This window comes from Drosophila santomea, chromosome 3L, assembly GCF_016746245.2.
Source record: "Drosophila santomea strain STO CAGO 1482 chromosome 3L, Prin_Dsan_1.1, whole genome shotgun sequence".
Taxonomy (NCBI): Eukaryota; Metazoa; Arthropoda; class Insecta; order Diptera; family Drosophilidae; genus Drosophila; species Drosophila santomea.
This window is the reverse complement of record NC_053018.2, coordinates 19,214,815-19,231,724: the sequence shown is the minus strand read 5'-3', so window position 1 is coordinate 19,231,724 and position 16,910 is coordinate 19,214,815. Positions and strand designations below refer to the sequence as shown.

Here is a 16,910-nt window from a genome sequence, read left to right as displayed (position 1 = left end):
GGCGGGGAGCCATTCAACTTTTGCTTTTTAACTTGAATTCGTGTTTGGGGAATTTGATTGATGGTTGGCGAGTTCTGCGAGTGGGTGATGATCTACTCAAGAGATCTCAATTATAGGCAATCATTTTGGTTCGCAGTTTTTAAATTTTCAGCGCTGCTTGTGATGCGATTCTAATTACGACTAAATTACATATCATATATCATCGCATAGGCATAAACACTTCGTGGAAGTCCATAATTTATGCTAATTCCCAGCGCCAAACACCGAAAATAGCACGTCATAAATGTAAATTCGGCTCTCAAGTAGAGGAATACCCCTTCCAGAGTAATCGCCCCTTGCTCATTTATCAGCTTCTTTTTGAGATTGGAACCACACGTGTGTTCTTTTTTTTAGTTTTCTGAGTACGATACTCGTTCTCATAGGCTTGTTATTCCCTTGGATATGTAAAGGCACCCAAAAGTGCTGATGAGCTTATTTCTAACCTCGAATGGCTGGGGACAAGGCTATGAAAAAGGTTCGGACTTGACAGATTCTATCTTCAAAAAGCATAAATAACATTTTTATACTTTTTGGCTCTCTCAGCTGGCTTCTGATTGATTCCCATGTTTTGAAATAATTTTGTATGTCTCCGCTTCCCCGAAATTGGTTGGTACAATCCGATTAATAAAGCATTTTCAGCTGCGCGGATGTCGTAATATCTAAACTCGAATTATTGCCGACGCGCCCAAGTTCAAGATCAAGGTCGGTCGATTTCCCCTTCATCATTTTCCGCGACATTTGAATGTCGTCTGGGCTCCCACAACCGACTGCATTCGAAGTGGGTCATAAATCAGTCAAATACAGCCCACTCGCAAACATTTTCCCTGCGCCTACTTGTGTGTGGGTGCTGTCTCTCTTTTTATTAGCCACTTAAAGCGATGTCGAGTTGTAATAATGTTGACAGAATCGTGGATCGGCAGTGAATTGAAGGTCCCTATCTACCGGCAACTCTCTCGTCATCGCGTCAACAGGTCGGGCAAACAAACCAGAAGTGAAGTAAATAATTTGACTGCGGATCCAGCAGGTATGGCTTCTGAACATAAGCAAGATCGGTACACTGAACAAAAAATGCGATAATCGGAAAGAAATTAAAAAACTTCATGTTCCTATACAGCATTTTTTAATACCAACATAAATATGTATTACCCTAGTTGTATTAAAAGAGGTTTTAAGTTTCTGTTCATCATATGTCTAGGATCAGAATTTGAAGGCATGGGTATATTATTCGTATCCAGTTGGTTAATAAAATCCCAACGCTGGGATTACTTTTATATATTACATGCATTTCGAATCTGGCATTATACTACCCATTACTCAAGACACACCCATCCGTTTTCAAGAACTCCCAATTAGTTTATTCGCATTTTATTATTTTAAAACATTTTTCCGTGTGTCGGGCCCATAATGAATGTCAAGTCGTCACCAGTGAGGAATTCGTTGTCGGTTGCCGTTGGCCAAGAAAAGCCAAGAGGCACAAGCCACCAGTGGTTGATGGCTGAGCCCAGCCAGCAACTCCGGCCTGTCTGGCGAAGCTGTCAATCCAGTTGGGCCGGCGTGCGCTTGCTACTTTAACTCTTTTTTTGCTTTCCCTCCTTTAATTTGTTTGCTTTCGTGGTCATGAATTATTTTACAGGAATTATATATGATTATCAGTGTGCATACGTGTGCACATGGTGCGATGGTCTTTGGGAAATGAAAGGGGCGGCGTTGAATTAGCCGCACGCTGAAATGGCTCAATTAAAATGACACAATCTGGCTTATAATTTGCTAGGAGAGTGCAATTGAAACCGGTATTCCACCGCTAAAACTTTTAAATTGATAGATCATTTAATTTTGTGTAGTGGTATGTCAAAGGTGAAAGACATGGTACGTCCAAACTTTTAATTACATTTCGGCTTATCATTCGATCTTATTTACTCTCACTTGGCAATGTCGAGTTTTTTGTAGCTGTTGTAAAAATATTTATTATACCCGTAATTAGATTCGTTGAAAAGTATGTAACAGCCAGATGCTCTTCCAGCCCCAACCGACCTAATATGGCCATGCCCATCTGTCCGTTAGAACTTCGAGATATCGGGAACTATAAAAGCTAAAGCCAGTGTTTGTTTCAGAAGATTGCCATGACCACTCCAAGGCCCAAAGCTGTCAAATGTGTTGATATAAATACATTTTTTTTGTATTTTTTAAGATTTTAAAGCTAGAAATCTTTATTAGCATTTTTTACGTTGAAATACAAATAAGAAATACAAATAAACAAATATTTAAACTATTTTTTAATAATATAATAGACCTAGTCATAATATCAAAATTAAAGCGTTATACAAGGACCTTTTTTATTTCTTAAAGAGTCAAGTTCAATTTGTTTGAGTATCTTGTCCCATATACCAAACACAATTTTTTTAAGACCCTCAAATGACAGTTTTTCTAATTATAAACCATAACAGACCCTTTAAAACAGTTAGCGGATAAGCCCGCGGCATTTCAAGTCATTTACTTAGTGGTGGAAAAGTGGGTCACTGCAACCGACACACACAACATTCACACACTCGGCGGTGGCACTTGGTGTGTCAACAAATTGAAAATAGAATGCAATAACAAGCCCCAGTGGCAGTGGCAGCTACAGTGACGGCTTTTGACCGGGTTGTCTTCCACTTGACGAGGTGGTTAAAGTTATGAAAGTGCTAATTGAAACGCCACAGAATGAGCGGCCGAATGAGCCACTCGATGAGTGGACGCTGCACTGACCAGCCCAAAGTCGACGATGACCAGTTTCGTGGGCAAAAGATGTTTATGAATGGGGACCAATAAATAAAATAAATCTGTTCGAATACATGTTCGTCGACTCAATTTGTTTTCGCTGGTGCGGAGGCGTTTGTGTGTCCATCCATCAACGGATACACTTGTTAGAGACTTCTCCGAAATATATTTGCATAAAACAAACATTTGCTGAAATAAAATGATGATATGCAGACGAGTTGAGAGATTAACGAATGTTCATCGTTAGTTTTCGTTTCAAACCCATTTTTCCAGCCCGTCATCCGGAAGAGCGATGTAAGAGTGGCCTGAGCGAACATAGTACAGAGCAACCAAATTCATCCTAGCCCCGAAAGTAAGGAAAGAAACCCGGCATTAACCATCATCAAGAAGCAGGCAACAGGATGTGTGGCAGCCATAAAATGTGGTGCTGTCAAGTATTTATCTTAGCTTTATGTGAGTTGTTTGGCATCCAGCTATTTCGATGATTTATTAATTATGTGTATCATGTCCACAGTTGCTCACACAATTGCGGCGGACTTCCACGGAAGTGCAGCTCGCGCCGAAATAAACTTCGAAGGTCCCCCGCCGTCTCACAGTCAGGATGCAGTTGCTCCAACTTCGAGGCCAAAGCGCCGCGTATACGCATTGTGTCCACCGAAATTTCATCGCGTTGGCACCGATTGCTACTCGCTGGTCGATCAGCGCAGCAGTTGGCTAGAGGCGCACTTTTTCTGCAAGGACAAAAATGCGAATCTCACAGAGCCGGGCAAACACGCCGACCGCAAGCTGAGACTTTTCCTGCAGAAACAGGATGCTCTATCAGGCGGTAAGTAAATCGTTGAAGAGCTACCAGATTTTCCTTCCTGAATAATTTTGAAATTAATGAATTCTACATTTCCGCTTTAGAAAAAGACCCAATCTGGCTAGGAGCCACCTATGACCACCACAACAACCGATGGCAGTGGAGCATGAGTGGCCGCAATCTGTCCACCGACTCCTTCAGCCGCACTGATCCCGCGTAAGTGATCTCTTCGATGCTCTTTCCTTTCTTCCTTTATTTCCGTAGATTGACTTAACGCTTAAGCAACAATTCTAGCTATGTGCAACTTATCTCCAACAGCCAACCGCTGGATAATAACTGTGCCATCTACGATCCAAGCCTCAAGTACCGCTGGTCGGCGCGACCATGCTCGGATAAGTTGCGCTTCATATGCCAGCACAAAATGCCAAAGGTGAGCGGTCCCAATCGCTACAAGATCTATAACCGCTGGAACGCCACCTATCCGAATGAGCAAGCCAACGAGGTGGTCCTGGAGATCCTTGAACCGCGTGAGAACGATCGCAGGTAAATGTCAACTAAGGGGTGGCGTCTCCTGGCAACAACTGGTTTTCTGGCGAGTCGAGGTCCTCCTCCTTCTTTTCCTCTGAAGCCTTTTTATCGCTTTCTTCTTCTGCCAAGAATTCATCCCATTTGGATAGCCGTTCATGCGCCTCCACAGCTGATTCATCAATTCTAAAAGATTATGGCATTAGCAACTCTTTTTGTAGACTATCCAATTTCGAAACTCACTTGTATTTTGTCTTGCCATCCCAGGACTCGGCAGTTAGTTGTCGCTGTCCAAAATAACGGCCCTGCATCATTTGAATGACGACGTCGGCTTCCTCCGGTGAAGCCATGTTGATCTGGGCAACGCCCTCAGGATGGCGCTGAATTAGGGCTGATTTTAGAGAATATTTCGAGAAACTTTGTTTTCTTACATCATAGATAACCACTTTTCGGACCATCCCGCATTTGCTGCACTCCTCCCGCAGATTGTTTTGGTACTCCAATATGAGTTCCACTTCCTTCTCGAAGAGTTCTGGAGTAAATAGGTTTTTAATAATGACAGTTTTCTCATTCTTTGACCGTTCGCCACGCATTTTATCTGGACGCCAATCAAATAATCTAAACATTTGAATGAATGAAAATAATGAAAGTCGTTTTAGTGTACAATTAAACAAGCTTTTAAATTTTTTTTGTTTTAGTTACATACTTTTCCTTCATCTTTTGCAATTTCTCTTTGTCCTTCTTTTTCCGTTTGGGCTTCAGAGCAGGATTGTATTCTCCACGCATTTGAAACTGAGCCCTCTGGACACGAATCTTGTGGCCTCGCAGATTGTACTCGTCTAGAATTTTTAGTGCCAGATTAACGCTCTCCACCTGAAAAAAAAAACTAATAAGTAAATGTTTTTTTCTAGGTACCACCGCCGTGTCAAGGCCGAGGACAGTGACGAAGAGATGATTATTCCCGACAGACGACGCAATAACAATCGTCGCAACAACCACAGGAGTCGTCAGATCAAGAATCAGAATCAGCATCCAAACGATGTGAACTACCAGCCCGCACAGCAACGTCAAAGAAATCGTCCTCGTACTTCTACTGTTGCGACAACCACTACGCAATCGGTTAACCAATCAAATGATGTCCAGGCTCCCTCGCCCACGCCTTTGCAGATGACCCAGTATGATCGCAAATTGCAACGCCAACGGGAAAGGGAACGTCGCCGACAGTTACGTCGCGAAGAACGCCAGAAATTGGCTCGGGAGCAAAAGCGCGAGAGGCAACGCCGTCTAAAGGAGGAACGCCAGCGATTGCTGCGGGAAGAACTGCAGCGGCGGCAGCGAGTGCAGCTAGATGAGCCCAAACCCCAAGTGATAGATGAACTGCGTCAGCGCTCTGATGAGGATTTGGATAAGAAGAAAAGGGATGAACAGGAAAAGAAACTTAGGGAAGATCTGCTGAAGCAACGCGATGAACAGAAAAAAAAAAATAGGGCGGAGCAGGAAAGACTTAAACAGGAGGAGGACGAACAGCAAGCCAGGAAGCACCAGCAACAGCTCAAGGAAAACCAGGAGCAGCAACTACGCGAGCAGCGCGAGGCCGAGCAGCAAAAGCGTGAGCGCGAACTCGAGCTACTGAAGCAACGGCAGGTGGAAGCAGACCGCCAGCACGCAGCCGATGAGGAAGCAGGGAAGCTAAGGCTAGAGCGCATTCAAAAGCAACGCGAACTGGAGGCACAACAGCGACAAGAACGCGAAGAGCAGCGCCGCAAACAGCGCGAGGAACAAGAGGAACAGGATCGCCAAAATCATGCCAAGCGTCTGGCTGAGGAGAAGCGACTGCAGGATCTGTATGCCGAGCGCATAAGGCAGACAAATAGCGAGCGGGAGAGGCAATTGGCCGAGGCCCACGAAGCCAAGCGACGTGAGGAGCTGAGGCTGCAAGAGCAGCTTAAGAAACAGGAGGATGAGAGGCAGGAGCAGATTCGACGGGAGCAAGAGGAGGAGGAAAAGCGCCTGGAACTGGAGAGGCTTGAGGAGGCCCGCCGCTTCGAGGAGAAGGAACTGAAGCGCCTGCATGAGGAGAACCAGCGGCGCGAGGAGCAGAAGCTCCAGCGCGAGCGGGAAATAGCACTCCGTGAGGCCGCGGAGAAAAAACTAGCTGAGGAGGAAGAAATGCTGCGCAAGGAACTGGCTGAAGAGGAACGCACAGTGAAGCAGCGCCTGGAAGATGATATGCGTCGGGCGGAAGAAGAGCGTAAAGCCAAGGAGACGGAGGAACGGGCTGCCGAAGAGGCTAAGCTTGCCGAGCAGAAGCGACGCGTGGAAGCGGCCAAAAAGAAGGCCGACGAGGAGGTGAAGGCCAAGTTGGAGGAGAAGAGGCGTGAGTATGCTAGTCGAATCTCGGCGCTGAGTCCTGAGGACCAGAAGAAGTTCATCGAGATGCGCAAACGGCGCAAGCAGCTGAAGGAGAAGAAGGAACGTGACCAGCGGGCAAAGGAACTGAAGAGGATACAGCAAGCCATGCGATTGGACGATAACGAGTAGAAGTCCGTAGAAGTCCAGGCGGCAGTAATATCACCCCGCACTAACCAATACTAACAGAGACATATCGATCACAATTGGTTCCACATACGCACCGTTGCCCAGTCGATCCCTTTTCGATTGTTTTCTTTGTGCTTTAATTAAATCAAAACACAAAATGAACACGCAAAAGTATTATTTACCAGAAGAGAAAGGAGAATGGAGGAACATCGCTGCGAAGCGGATTTTGTCGGTTATGGGGAATCAAATCAAATTTCAATTTCAATTGCATTTCGATCGAGCACGAAACCCAACCTCCATGCGCTTCGCTAGCTGTTTTAGTACTGTACAGTAAATATATACTATATATAGGTCTAGGATATGGACGCGCCACATACTCACACAGCCCACAGGACACAACGTAAACACACGGCAAGCAGTCACGCATGTTTCCTTAATAACCGAACTAGAAGTTATCAATCAATTTTAGAGCCAATAAACGCCACACACACGCAAAATCAATTTTTAAACTCAAGCACAGAACCACGGAAATATATTTATAGTGAGTAAAACGTAAATTTGAAAGGAAAACTCCTTTGGGTCAAAGCCCAGCAATGTCCAAGTCCAATGCCTCCCCACACTCGTTTTGCCTATAGTGTCCTCGAATCGGGCACAGCGAAGCAATAATTTACTACTAATAATCTTTTGATATAATCATCGGATGGTCACTGGCCATTTCCTAACTTCTAGATTACAAAACTATATTTTACAAAGATGTATGTAATAACTAAAGTATGTTTAAATGTAAATTTTTATGTATTTTTTAATACCTCAAACGCGAAAAGCAAAACAAAAAAAGTAAAAAAAAAACCTCGAACGCAACTTTCAGTCCTTTTTGTTTCGTTTAAAGTTGAAATTGAAAGCTGGCAATGACGGAAATGAAAACGAAAGGAAAAGCAATTTTACAGCCAAGTAAATGCATTTTAATAGTAAACTAACCAATTTTAATTATTATTACTTTACACACGGAGAAACATAAAAGCGAATAAAACTAAATAGTCAGTGAAACGTTAGCAAAGAAATTATGAAAGAGGAAAGCAGTACAGAAAAGTAATACGAAAACAAATGATAAATTTACCATATAATATTTATGCAAGATAAATTATAGATAAGAAGCAACAAAGTAAAATAATAAATAAAGTTGGAAAAAAACCAAAACAAAGAGATTGAATCTGCAGTTTTAATTGAACACTTACCTTGATGTAATCACACAGTCCATCGCCCTTGATTTGCCCATCCTTTTCGGCATACAGTTTAAGCTTAAACTTCTGGGTCTGTGGATCTCTCATGACCATGCCACACTTGCCCATCAGATCGGCAAACTCGTCCATAGTAATGTCTAGGGGCAAATTGGAGACATACACCTTGGTATTCTGCGAGGGATCCATTTCGAACCATTCTAAAATAAGATTATCATTAGACATCGTAAGAAATTAAACCTAATGTCGAATATAACGTACTTGGGGGCTCCTGGACTTTTCGCTTGCCAGTGGGCACCGCATTGCTGGTGGCTGGACTCTCGTTGGACATTGCAGCTTCCGCCTCTGCCGTCATACGCTTCAGTTCCTCCTCCTTTCTCTTGGCCTCAGCCGCCTCCTTTTCAGCCTTCTCTTTCTCCCCCGCTGAAGTGTTGTCAATGAATCCATAGTTCATTTGGTAGCGGGCCATGAAATCATCATCGATCTTGGGGAACCACGCACTCTTGGTTGCATCCCAAAAGAACTCGACTCCATCCTTGTCGGTGTAGGTACGCTCACCATGTTCATCCACGCCGTAAACCCCTTCCTGGCCAGGGTTTGGTTGCTTGGGTACCCACTTTTTTTGCTCGTCATCCCACTTGTAGTGCTCCGTTTCAGTTTCCTGTTTTTTGGGTAACCACTGTTGGGTTTTGGGACACCACTTGTAGTGCTCGTTTTCGTAGGGATCTTCAGCCCCACCTGCTTCATCAACACTAAGAGGTTGCCAATTGTTTTGGGTGGAGCACCACTTGTATTTCTGTTTCGTGCTAGGATCCGTGTATATAGCTCCGCCGTCCGCTCCGTAGGTCATGTGCTCCTCGTAGGCTGCAAAATCCTGAGATGGAGTTTCGCCCGTTTTATCCGCGTTGTTATCTAATTGGGTTTTCTTTTCCGCCGATTTGTCATCAACTTCTGAAACAGAAATGCGGTTGGGAACTGGTGCTGTTACTTCCTGCCCTTCCACGTTCTCCCTATTTTCCTGGGCTTCATCAGGTTTCTCCAGCTGCTCCGATTTACCATTACCTTCGTCGCTCATTTTGCGACCTGTAATTAAAGCAAGTCGAGAAGTAGACTACATTTAGTTTCTTCCTTTCCTTTATTGCTGCGTGGGCGGGACAGTCGCCTAATTCCCGGCTCATTTCATATTTTTTTCCCAGGGCAAGAAATAATCCCCACGTGAAAAAACAAAACTAAATGGCAGGAACGTGCCCATATTGCTTGACATTGAACAACAATACGGGTGAGGAATGAGAGAACATTCCAAGAAGCCACCGGGAAAATAACAAGTTTCTTTTTTTGCACCTCTCAGCAAGCGAGGTAAACAATTTACACAATGATTGCCATTTTCCCCCATGTATTCCAGTTCCAGTGTGTGTGGGTCAACCTTTGGGTCGGGTAATAAAATGAAATGAAAAGCGCACGCCACTTTCTGGTCGGCATAAGAAAAGACCAACACAAATCCCAAAAAGAACACAAACACTAAAGGGGAAAAAAAAGGACTTGGCTGCCACCAGTCTGCTGAAGGTCAACTAATTTCGTGTTATATTTGGGGCAGGGAAACCTTCTTCTTTTTCGCTTTTCGAATCGATTCCTTTGAACTGGGCAGGTTCAATCAACCTTTGGCCCGGGAAGTACAATTCAGAAGCCAAATAGATTTGTCAACCTATTGACACATCGCTTGAGAGTTTCGGCAGCTGACTTGCAGGTTCTTGACCGATTCGCTTTACGTCATCGCCAACATCTTAACCCAATCGAAAAGGGTTCAATGGACTCGGACTAATTGTCACAACTTAAGGCCACTAAAAATAGGCTCACACCACAGAGGTTCCGAGTTCAACGCTCAACGAGTGGGCAGCATTTGCATGTACCCGCACAAGATTCACCTTTCCTGCACAGTCAGCGGATAAAGGCGGAGTCACCAGGGGATTTTGGACAGGGTGGGGAACTGCCTGGCAAACTGGCACATGCAACAGACCATACCCGCTCCTCACCCACAAGGAAAAGCGGAATAGGGCAAAGAGCACGGCACGGGCAATTGCAGTTTGCAGGCCAAACAACTTTGTTAGGGGATTCATAAATTACATAGACATTTGAGTACATACTCGAAGGCCCACGGCTTCCACATGAAGAAGGCAAAGTGTCGGCATACAAACTAAAAGTTTAGAATAAAAACGGGGACTACACGTTGCAATGCAAAATAAAATACTGAACTAAATAGAAAACCAGAGAGAACGCTGTAGTCGAGTTCCCCGACTATCTGATACCCGTTTCTTAGCTGGTGGAAGTGCGAAGGAGAAATTTCAACACCGACAGTTTAGTTTTTCATTTATTTAGTTATTTTTAGTTAATGAAGTTCATCGACTATTAGATACTTATGATTGTACTTATCGATAGAAATCGGAAAAATATATGCTTAATTGAAAACGAATTTTAAATTTTTTATTTCTCAGTTTTGTGAACGACTGATTGATTGCTCGTGGCAATATGTGTTAGTCATATTGACATTTTACGAGAATTTTAAATTTTTTTTTGCACTTCCACTGGCTGAGTAACTGTTATCTAATAGTCGAGCAACTGCATTATAGAGTTTTCTTTTGCTTTATTATAAAACTGCGTTATATTGCAATGCTTCTGTAATTTCTAATTTGACATAATTAGGAGTTTGTTAGTTTTACAAAGATAAATATATAGATTCTAAATCATTCTGAAATAAAGGTGCATAGTCAGACAATTATTCAACCTTTGACTGCACACCTTTGGCTTTTCCCAGTCGACGCACTTATTGCATAACTAAGTACGGAAATCAAATGAAACCTTCTTGGGATGCCAGCAGAAATCAATTAATTGACGCAAATTGTCTGCGAAAACGTGCAAGTGTGGGACGAACTAGCCAGTTGGCTTAGTTTTATGACGGCGCCTTGGAGGTCATAAAATAGTTACCCAAGTTTGGCTATTCCAAAGCCCAAACGCGAATTAATTAACTTTTCAGAAATGTCGCGAATTTGCTGGACACTCGTCCTGTCCAAATGTCAACAGGTCAGGGGAAAGGAATTGGGCTTCTGGGGAAGACGAAACCGGGACTTATACGGCGCAGTGAAAGGGAAAGGAAGAAACCCAATCACATACAAAAATAATGTTATTTTTACCGTGGCTCGTATTCCGAGAGATTTGCAAACATTACTCACAAATGCCATAAATACCACGAAGGGGAGCGGGTGAACCGAAACTCGAGACCGAAAAAACCGAATTCCCATACTCGCTCTTTGGCGCACGGAATAACTTAACTCGGGAAAAACGGACAGAGTAGGGTGACTCACTCCTCAGCCGGGCCAAACACACTCTCTCACATTTCCATAGCATACCTATAGGGGCCAAGCAAAGCCAGCCAAAATGGCCTAATATTGATGGCCCGTTCGTGGGTGGGGTGGTAAGAGTGATGGCTTATAGCTAGCCACCTACCCAGCTAGCCTGCTAGAGTGCTAGCCCTCGTGATAGTCCTCGCTGACCAGTACGCGCTGAGACGTCCGACTGACCGCAAGTGCCGGCCAGTATAACCACGGAATAAACCGGGGGAAAGCCTCGGGAATTGGGAGCACGCAACTCCAAATGGCATTGTTGTGTACAGATATGTGCACCTAGCGGCCGCCTCCCCATAAGCATTTCAAATGCAGCCGGCGAAAAATATGCAAGAGACTCACTAATACTAAAATCAATAAGAGTTTAGCATATAAAGTTAAAAACGCAAATACAGAGACGCATAAAATCGCAAAATGGATATACCAGTCAGCGGGGCCATTTTCACCCTGGGCAAATCCCATCTAGCGGAGAATACCCAAAGTTACTTCTACATCAAAAACGATCCTGTGAAGCGCCTGATTTCCGGTCCAAACCAGAGCGCTGTCATTTGTGGTAACTACGTGTCCCCAAAGTCCTTAGACTGTCCACCACCAATCCATTGACTCCAGTCAAGTGGTCAAGTGAAAATCCATTGCCGGTCGGTTGTCTCTGCCCCTTGCATCGCATGTGGAGTGCAATTTTCTTTAAATAATAATAAGCTCCGTCGTTCAGCTTACTTTCACTTTCTTGTTGGCCCAGTCTTGTGTCCGTGCTTTCCGACAAAGTTATCCGAGTTTTTCGTGTGGCTGGGTCTATTGAATTACTAAATTATAGTCGGCTTTTGCAACCCGACAAATTTGTAACCAGAATTAGGTGTATTGCAGGGGTGTTTTAAATATTTCATCCTGCCAATCCGCACCGAAATTAGGGATATACGTCTATTCCCTGAGAATCTTACACGTAGAGAAAATATAAACTTTGGAAAATTATTTAGTAACCTAGGCATACATGGTATATAACCGTACTACTAGTTTATTTTTTTGAAAATTCTTGAAACGATTAAATGTTTTCTGATGATGTATCAAAAGAACCGTTTAAAATCAATTACTTTCAATGTACTATATTTATCCCACACTAAGCCCGTATTACATAAGCTTAAAATCCACTTTAGAACGAGTAAAGCTGACCAAGCACTTCAAATCACGGCAACTTCGACAACTAATGGGGTCAGACGCGGGGCTAAAATACCTGAAATATGGAGAGAACTCACGAAGTAAACCCCAAAAACAGAAAGAGAAACTGAAACTAAACCGAAGCTAACGTAATTGAGGCGTTAACTTATGCGGGGGAGCAGTTAAATAGTTGAAACGTTGTGGGATTGAGGGTTCGGCTTATTCATGGGATTGGCCGACACCCGCGCTCACTTTATCAATCAATAAAAGTCAAGAAAAGGGAACAACCCCCCGCCAAACATAATAAAACAACCAAAAACAAAAGCTGCCAGCAGCAGGTGAAAGCCAAAGCAAATGTCAAACCGTTCTTATCAATTACAGAATCTGGACGGCTATTTGTTTGGGGCGAGAACCACTACGGACAGCTTGGAATTGGTGGCCATGGCGGAGCCTCCGGCAAAAAGGGCGGCGGCACCCACAACAGCAACGGGGACATCGTCACCAAACCCACCTGCGTGAAGGCCTTGAAAACCCTCGGATTAAGGATCTGCGACGTCGCCTTCGGCAACCAATGGGCCGTGATGCTCACACGTGAGTGAATCAACAAATATGGTGGAAGTTCGTCAACTCGAAGCATGTGTCGTCTAAGAAATTGGTCTAACCTAAAGTTTTGGTTTTGGGAAAAAAGATTTGGTGAACGGCAGCAATTTGGCCATTGTTATGCTGCTCAGTTGTGTATTTATGATTTAATGAGTAGGATATACTTATATAAAGAGTTATTAGTAAAAACAAAAATTTCGATGCCTGATGAAATTGATCAATATAAAAGTTTGATCGTCTACGTTTAAATGGAATATTTAGAAGCAATTTAGAATATTGAAAGGTTATACCTCAAAACTGGAGAAAAATACTATGTTGAAAACCAGGTGGCTACGACAACGCACTTCCACAATATTTTTAATCATTTTGATTAAATCTATTTATAATCCACATATAAATTATTTCACAGACTCCAACGAAATCTTTTTCACGGGTCGCAATATCTTTCCCGAGGATACCCATGTGGCCCAGCACTTTACAAGCGCTCAAGTTGATCAGCAGCCATGCGCCATCATCCGCAAGCCTTTTCGTTTGGAAGAGTTCGATGATTACCTCTCCAAGAACGAGGAGACGGACAACTTTATGACAGTCCAAGCGGGCAAGGAGCACTTTGCTGTGCTGACTAGTAAGTATTCAAATGAAAAGATAATCATAGTGAGTTAATCCCTCTAATTTTTCTTTAAAAGCCACTGGTCGTTTGATTGGATGCGGCTCCAATGCCCAACTGCAGCTAGGTGAACTGGAGGCAGACTACGATGGTCATCCGGTGGAGATTCGGCTAGATGCACCGGTGCAGCAGTTTGCCTGCGGACCGGAGTCCACGCTGGTTTTGACCGCCAGTGGGAACCTCTTTCTCACCGGCCACCTGAACGAGTTCGTCTTTCCGCGCTTCACCGAGCTGCAGAAAAATCTGCCGCCCACCGAGGCAATCACCTTCATGCACATTTCCAAGACCAGCGAAGTGTACATAGTGACCAATGCGGGCAGCATCTATCGCAGCTTCGAGTCGCTGCGGAACAAAAGTCTGGTCTTCCAACGTTTTTATGACTACGACTGCGAGGAAAACGGACCCATCGGGAAGCTCCTTAAGGGATTCTCCTTCTATGCGGTTCTTAGTAAGGCCAACAAGTTCTTCACTACGTTCTCGGAGAGCGGCCATCATTTGAAGACCTTCCGTGAAATTTCCAAATTTAAGAACCTGCGACTATTGGACATCGCAGTGGGGGATCAACACGTTCTGGTGCAGGGCATTCCGCGCTCCTCGATGTCGTCTGCATCTGTAAATGGATCGGCTGAATCACATCGCTACGTGAGCCGTAGTCTTGCGTTGCAACAGGCGGATGCAAATGGAAACAAAGAAGAGGTCAGGACTCACAGCGGAAGAAGCCTGAACAAACAACAGGGCTTGGAGGAAACCGAGGATCAATCAATGGCGACTACTGTGGGAGGCTTGGCAGCAGGAGCCGGTACAGCGGCGGCCATGGAGGCAGTGAAGCATTTAATTAATGGGGAGAAACAAGATTTAACGCGTTACCAGGACATGAATGCAAATATCGAGAGTGGGGAGCTGATGCTTAAAGAAAACCAGGAGCCAATGGGTAATGATGAAATGGATCTAAATTTAAATATTTCTGAAGAAAAAGAAGCTAATCAAATTGAGGAGCGGACTAGATCTGGAAATAAAAATGACAGCGGCGCAGATCAAGAAAAATCAGATAGTCCGAAGACAGCTGGAATGGAGCCAACGGCACCTGTTGAGTCTCCCGTAATACCATCGGATAAAGAAGAATCATCAATAAAACCAAACGATTCCCCTGTGAAAACAAAAAGCTCACCAGCAAAAACCAATGAATCTTCTATGAAATCAAACTCAAGTCAACACAACTCTCCTGTCAAGCCCATGGAACCGATGCAAAAGCTACCCACTCCTCCTATACATACACCCACCCCTCCCAATTCCCCCACTGAATCTTTAAGATCGAATAGATCTGCGCACGATATGCAACTAGTTGATCCCAAGACGAAAATGCCAGGCAGCCAGGAAACGTTTTTGCGCCCACGCACTCCATATCCGGAGAGTAGTAATTCAAGCACACCTCAGACGATAAAAAAGACACCTATACGAAACTTTTCATACGAATCTGCCATGAACCATGACCATCTGGAGAGGACTTCTCCCGAATTGGTCTCTAGTCTGGAGACAGTGGAGGAAGTACCTACGGCCAAAATTCACGTGAACACACCAACACCACCCTCGGAAGACGACGAACACCTGGCCGTGGAAATAACCACAACAAAGGACTCAACGGACAGCAGCAAAGTGATCAACGAAATACGCTTCATAAACGATGGAGTGGATGTGACGTCCAAGGTAGAGGAACAAATGCCAGACACACCCCTGGAGAGCTCCGTGGAGGATCTGGAATCTGATGGAGAGCAAATAATGCAGCATGTGGTGGAACAAGTTGACAACATTTTGACAAACTCTGAAGAGTCAGCGTCTAAAGCCGGCGAAGAAGCTTTGGATGTCATGGACTCCACGCGTAACTCCATTCAAACAGCGGTGAGAAATGCAGCAAATGAAGCTCGTGATGCAATGGAGGCTGTAGGCGAACGAATGGCTACTGGAGCTCGAGGAGCCGTGGATACCGTTGGCGGAGCAGTAGGAGCGGCGAGTAAAGGAGCCCAGCGGATAGCTAGCGATGCAATGCATGCAGTGGAGCAGGCGGGTAGTAATGCAGTCAAAGCAGCCTCGGAAACCAAGGATTCTATGGGCAGGGCCATGGACTCGGTGACCAGCAAGATCTCTACCGAAGTACAGGGCGCCAAGGAAAACATCTCTTCATTGTTTCAGATAAAAGCGGCCAGGGAAGCTGATCCACAGACCACACCATACTCCACACCTCGCGGCGAAGATGACTTGTCATTCAAAGAGGGGGCACCAAAGACGACTACAACGTTGGGTTCCAACGAGGAGGATGAACGAACAACGGCCTCTGTAAACTCAAACCATGGCAATGGGAATGGCAACATTTTCGAGCCCAGCAACCCCTTTGAGGATCCGCTGGATGCGGTGGTAGAGCGCAGTAAGAAGGCTATGCAGGAGGACATACGGGCCATGCAACTGAGGGCTAATTCCCATGTGCAAGCTGTTGCCCAGCAGAAAGAGGAAGACGCTAAGGGATTTGTGCAGCAGGTGATGGACAGGCTCTCGTGTCGTAACGAAAAGGCGGTCAGGATTGAAGGTACCTATTAATGGATGTGAAATGCAACAAATCTTTATGTACATACTTACCAAAATCCTGCTTATCCTCCAAACAGATGAACTGCGCCCGCCGGCTGGAAGTCACAACAAAAACACAAACAAAGTCAACAGCGAGCTGAGCTTAACCAATGGACAGGCACATGGCGATCAGTCGCAGGCGTCGAGGGTCTGCACGATTTTATAAAACTTGCACCAGCACTTTTCTGAGCAATTGCATTTGGTCTTGAAGTACAATTTAATAAAAAATAATGCAAACGAAATTTCTATAAAAAGTTCTGCAAGGCTCAGTGTGACCGTACTGCGGGGAAGGAAAAACCCGCCCAAAAACTATAGAAAACTTGGCACGTTCCTTTAGTGGAACTAGCTCATCAGCACAGATATGGCAAATTCGATAGTCACGTAAGCAAGTGACTTGAGATTTTTTAATACAATTCTGGGAATAAATTAATAAAAATATGCTGGCGCCATATTAATATGCGAGTATTTCCAAATTGTAAATCTAATGCCAACTTTTCCATTGAGTCAGGACCGTCAACAAATTTCATCACACTCGTGATCAGTAACAGGTCCCCCAGAGCTATCGTCCATCACCAATTGGC

General features: G+C 44.4%; 3 protein-coding genes across 7 annotated transcripts in view; 2 read left to right on the top strand and 1 right to left on the bottom strand.

Annotated features, from left to right (window-relative positions):
* Positions 1-7,866, top strand: part of LOC120450573 (trichohyalin) — a 41,952-nt gene extending 34,086 nt beyond the window's left edge. Inside the window, exons 3-7 of one of the 3 annotated variants that reach the window (XM_039633691.2) lie at positions 3,070-3,249; positions 3,311-3,622; positions 3,703-3,814; positions 3,917-4,141; positions 5,035-7,866. In XM_039633691.2, coding sequence (XP_039489625.1) covers positions 3,198-3,249; positions 3,311-3,622; positions 3,703-3,814; positions 3,917-4,141; positions 5,035-6,664 — 2,331 coding nt within the window. In that variant the 5' untranslated portion in view covers positions 3,070-3,197 and the 3' untranslated portion in view covers positions 6,665-7,866. Of the gene's footprint in view, positions 1-3,043; positions 3,250-3,310; positions 3,623-3,702; positions 3,815-3,892; positions 4,142-5,034 lie in introns of all 3 variants that reach the window. The other 2 variants (XM_039633689.2, XM_039633690.2) reach the window with 2 other exon arrangements.
* Positions 4,141-16,478, bottom strand: LOC120450574 (HIV Tat-specific factor 1). Of its 2 annotated transcripts, none has more exons than XM_039633692.2 (7): positions 16,342-16,478; positions 8,161-8,982; positions 7,897-8,099; positions 4,830-4,996; positions 4,555-4,741; positions 4,367-4,503; positions 4,141-4,309 (listed from the first exon to the last, which is right to left on the bottom strand). In XM_039633692.2, exons 2-7 carry the CDS (start codon positions 8,972-8,974, stop codon positions 4,153-4,155), a joined length of 1,665 nt encoding a protein of 554 aa, XP_039489626.1. In that variant the 5' UTR covers positions 8,975-8,982; positions 16,342-16,478; the 3' UTR covers positions 4,141-4,152. The 2 variants fall into 2 exon arrangements, with proteins under 2 accessions (XP_039489626.1, XP_039489627.1); XM_039633693.2 differs by having other exon boundaries at positions 16,338-16,474.
* Positions 11,685-16,508, top strand: LOC120450572. Of its 2 annotated transcripts, none has more exons than XM_039633688.2 (5): positions 11,685-11,847; positions 12,828-13,037; positions 13,456-13,671; positions 13,733-16,291; positions 16,368-16,508. In XM_039633688.2, the coding sequence occupies exons 1-5, from the start codon at positions 11,709-11,711 to the stop codon at positions 16,493-16,495; spliced, it is 3,252 nt and encodes a 1,083-aa protein (XP_039489622.1). In that variant the 5' UTR covers positions 11,685-11,708; the 3' UTR covers positions 16,496-16,508. The 2 variants fall into 2 exon arrangements, with proteins under 2 accessions (XP_039489622.1, XP_039489621.1); XM_039633687.2 differs by lacking the exon at positions 11,685-11,847 and adding an exon at positions 12,317-12,547.
* Positions 16,509-16,910: the final 402 nt, after the last annotated feature.

What these genes read in the sequence shown, in the direction of transcription:
- LOC120450574 (XM_039633692.2), bottom strand. Translation starts at nt 8,974, where the DNA reads ATGAGCGACGAAGGTAATGGTAAATCGGAGCAGCTGGAGAAACCTGAT. An exon ending in GACTGTGTGATTACATCAAG is followed by an intron (nt 4,997 to 7,896) that starts GTAAGTGTTCAA and finishes TTTTTTTTTCAG; the next exon opens with GTGGAGAGCGTTAATCTGGC. An exon ending in GAAAAGTGGTTATCTATGAT is followed by an intron (nt 4,504 to 4,554) that starts GTAAGAAAACAA and finishes GCCCTAATTCAG; the next exon opens with CGCCATCCTGAGGGCGTTGC.
- LOC120450572 (XM_039633687.2), top strand. Translation starts at nt 12,388, where the DNA reads ATGTACTATATTTATCCCACACTAAGCCCGTATTACATAAGCTTAAAA. An exon ending in ATATGGAGAGAACTCACGAA is followed by an intron (nt 12,548 to 12,827) that starts GTAAACCCCAAA and finishes TATCAATTACAG; the next exon opens with AATCTGGACGGCTATTTGTT. An exon ending in AAAGGCGGTCAGGATTGAAG is followed by an intron (nt 16,292 to 16,367) that starts GTACCTATTAAT and finishes TCCTCCAAACAG; the next exon opens with ATGAACTGCGCCCGCCGGCT.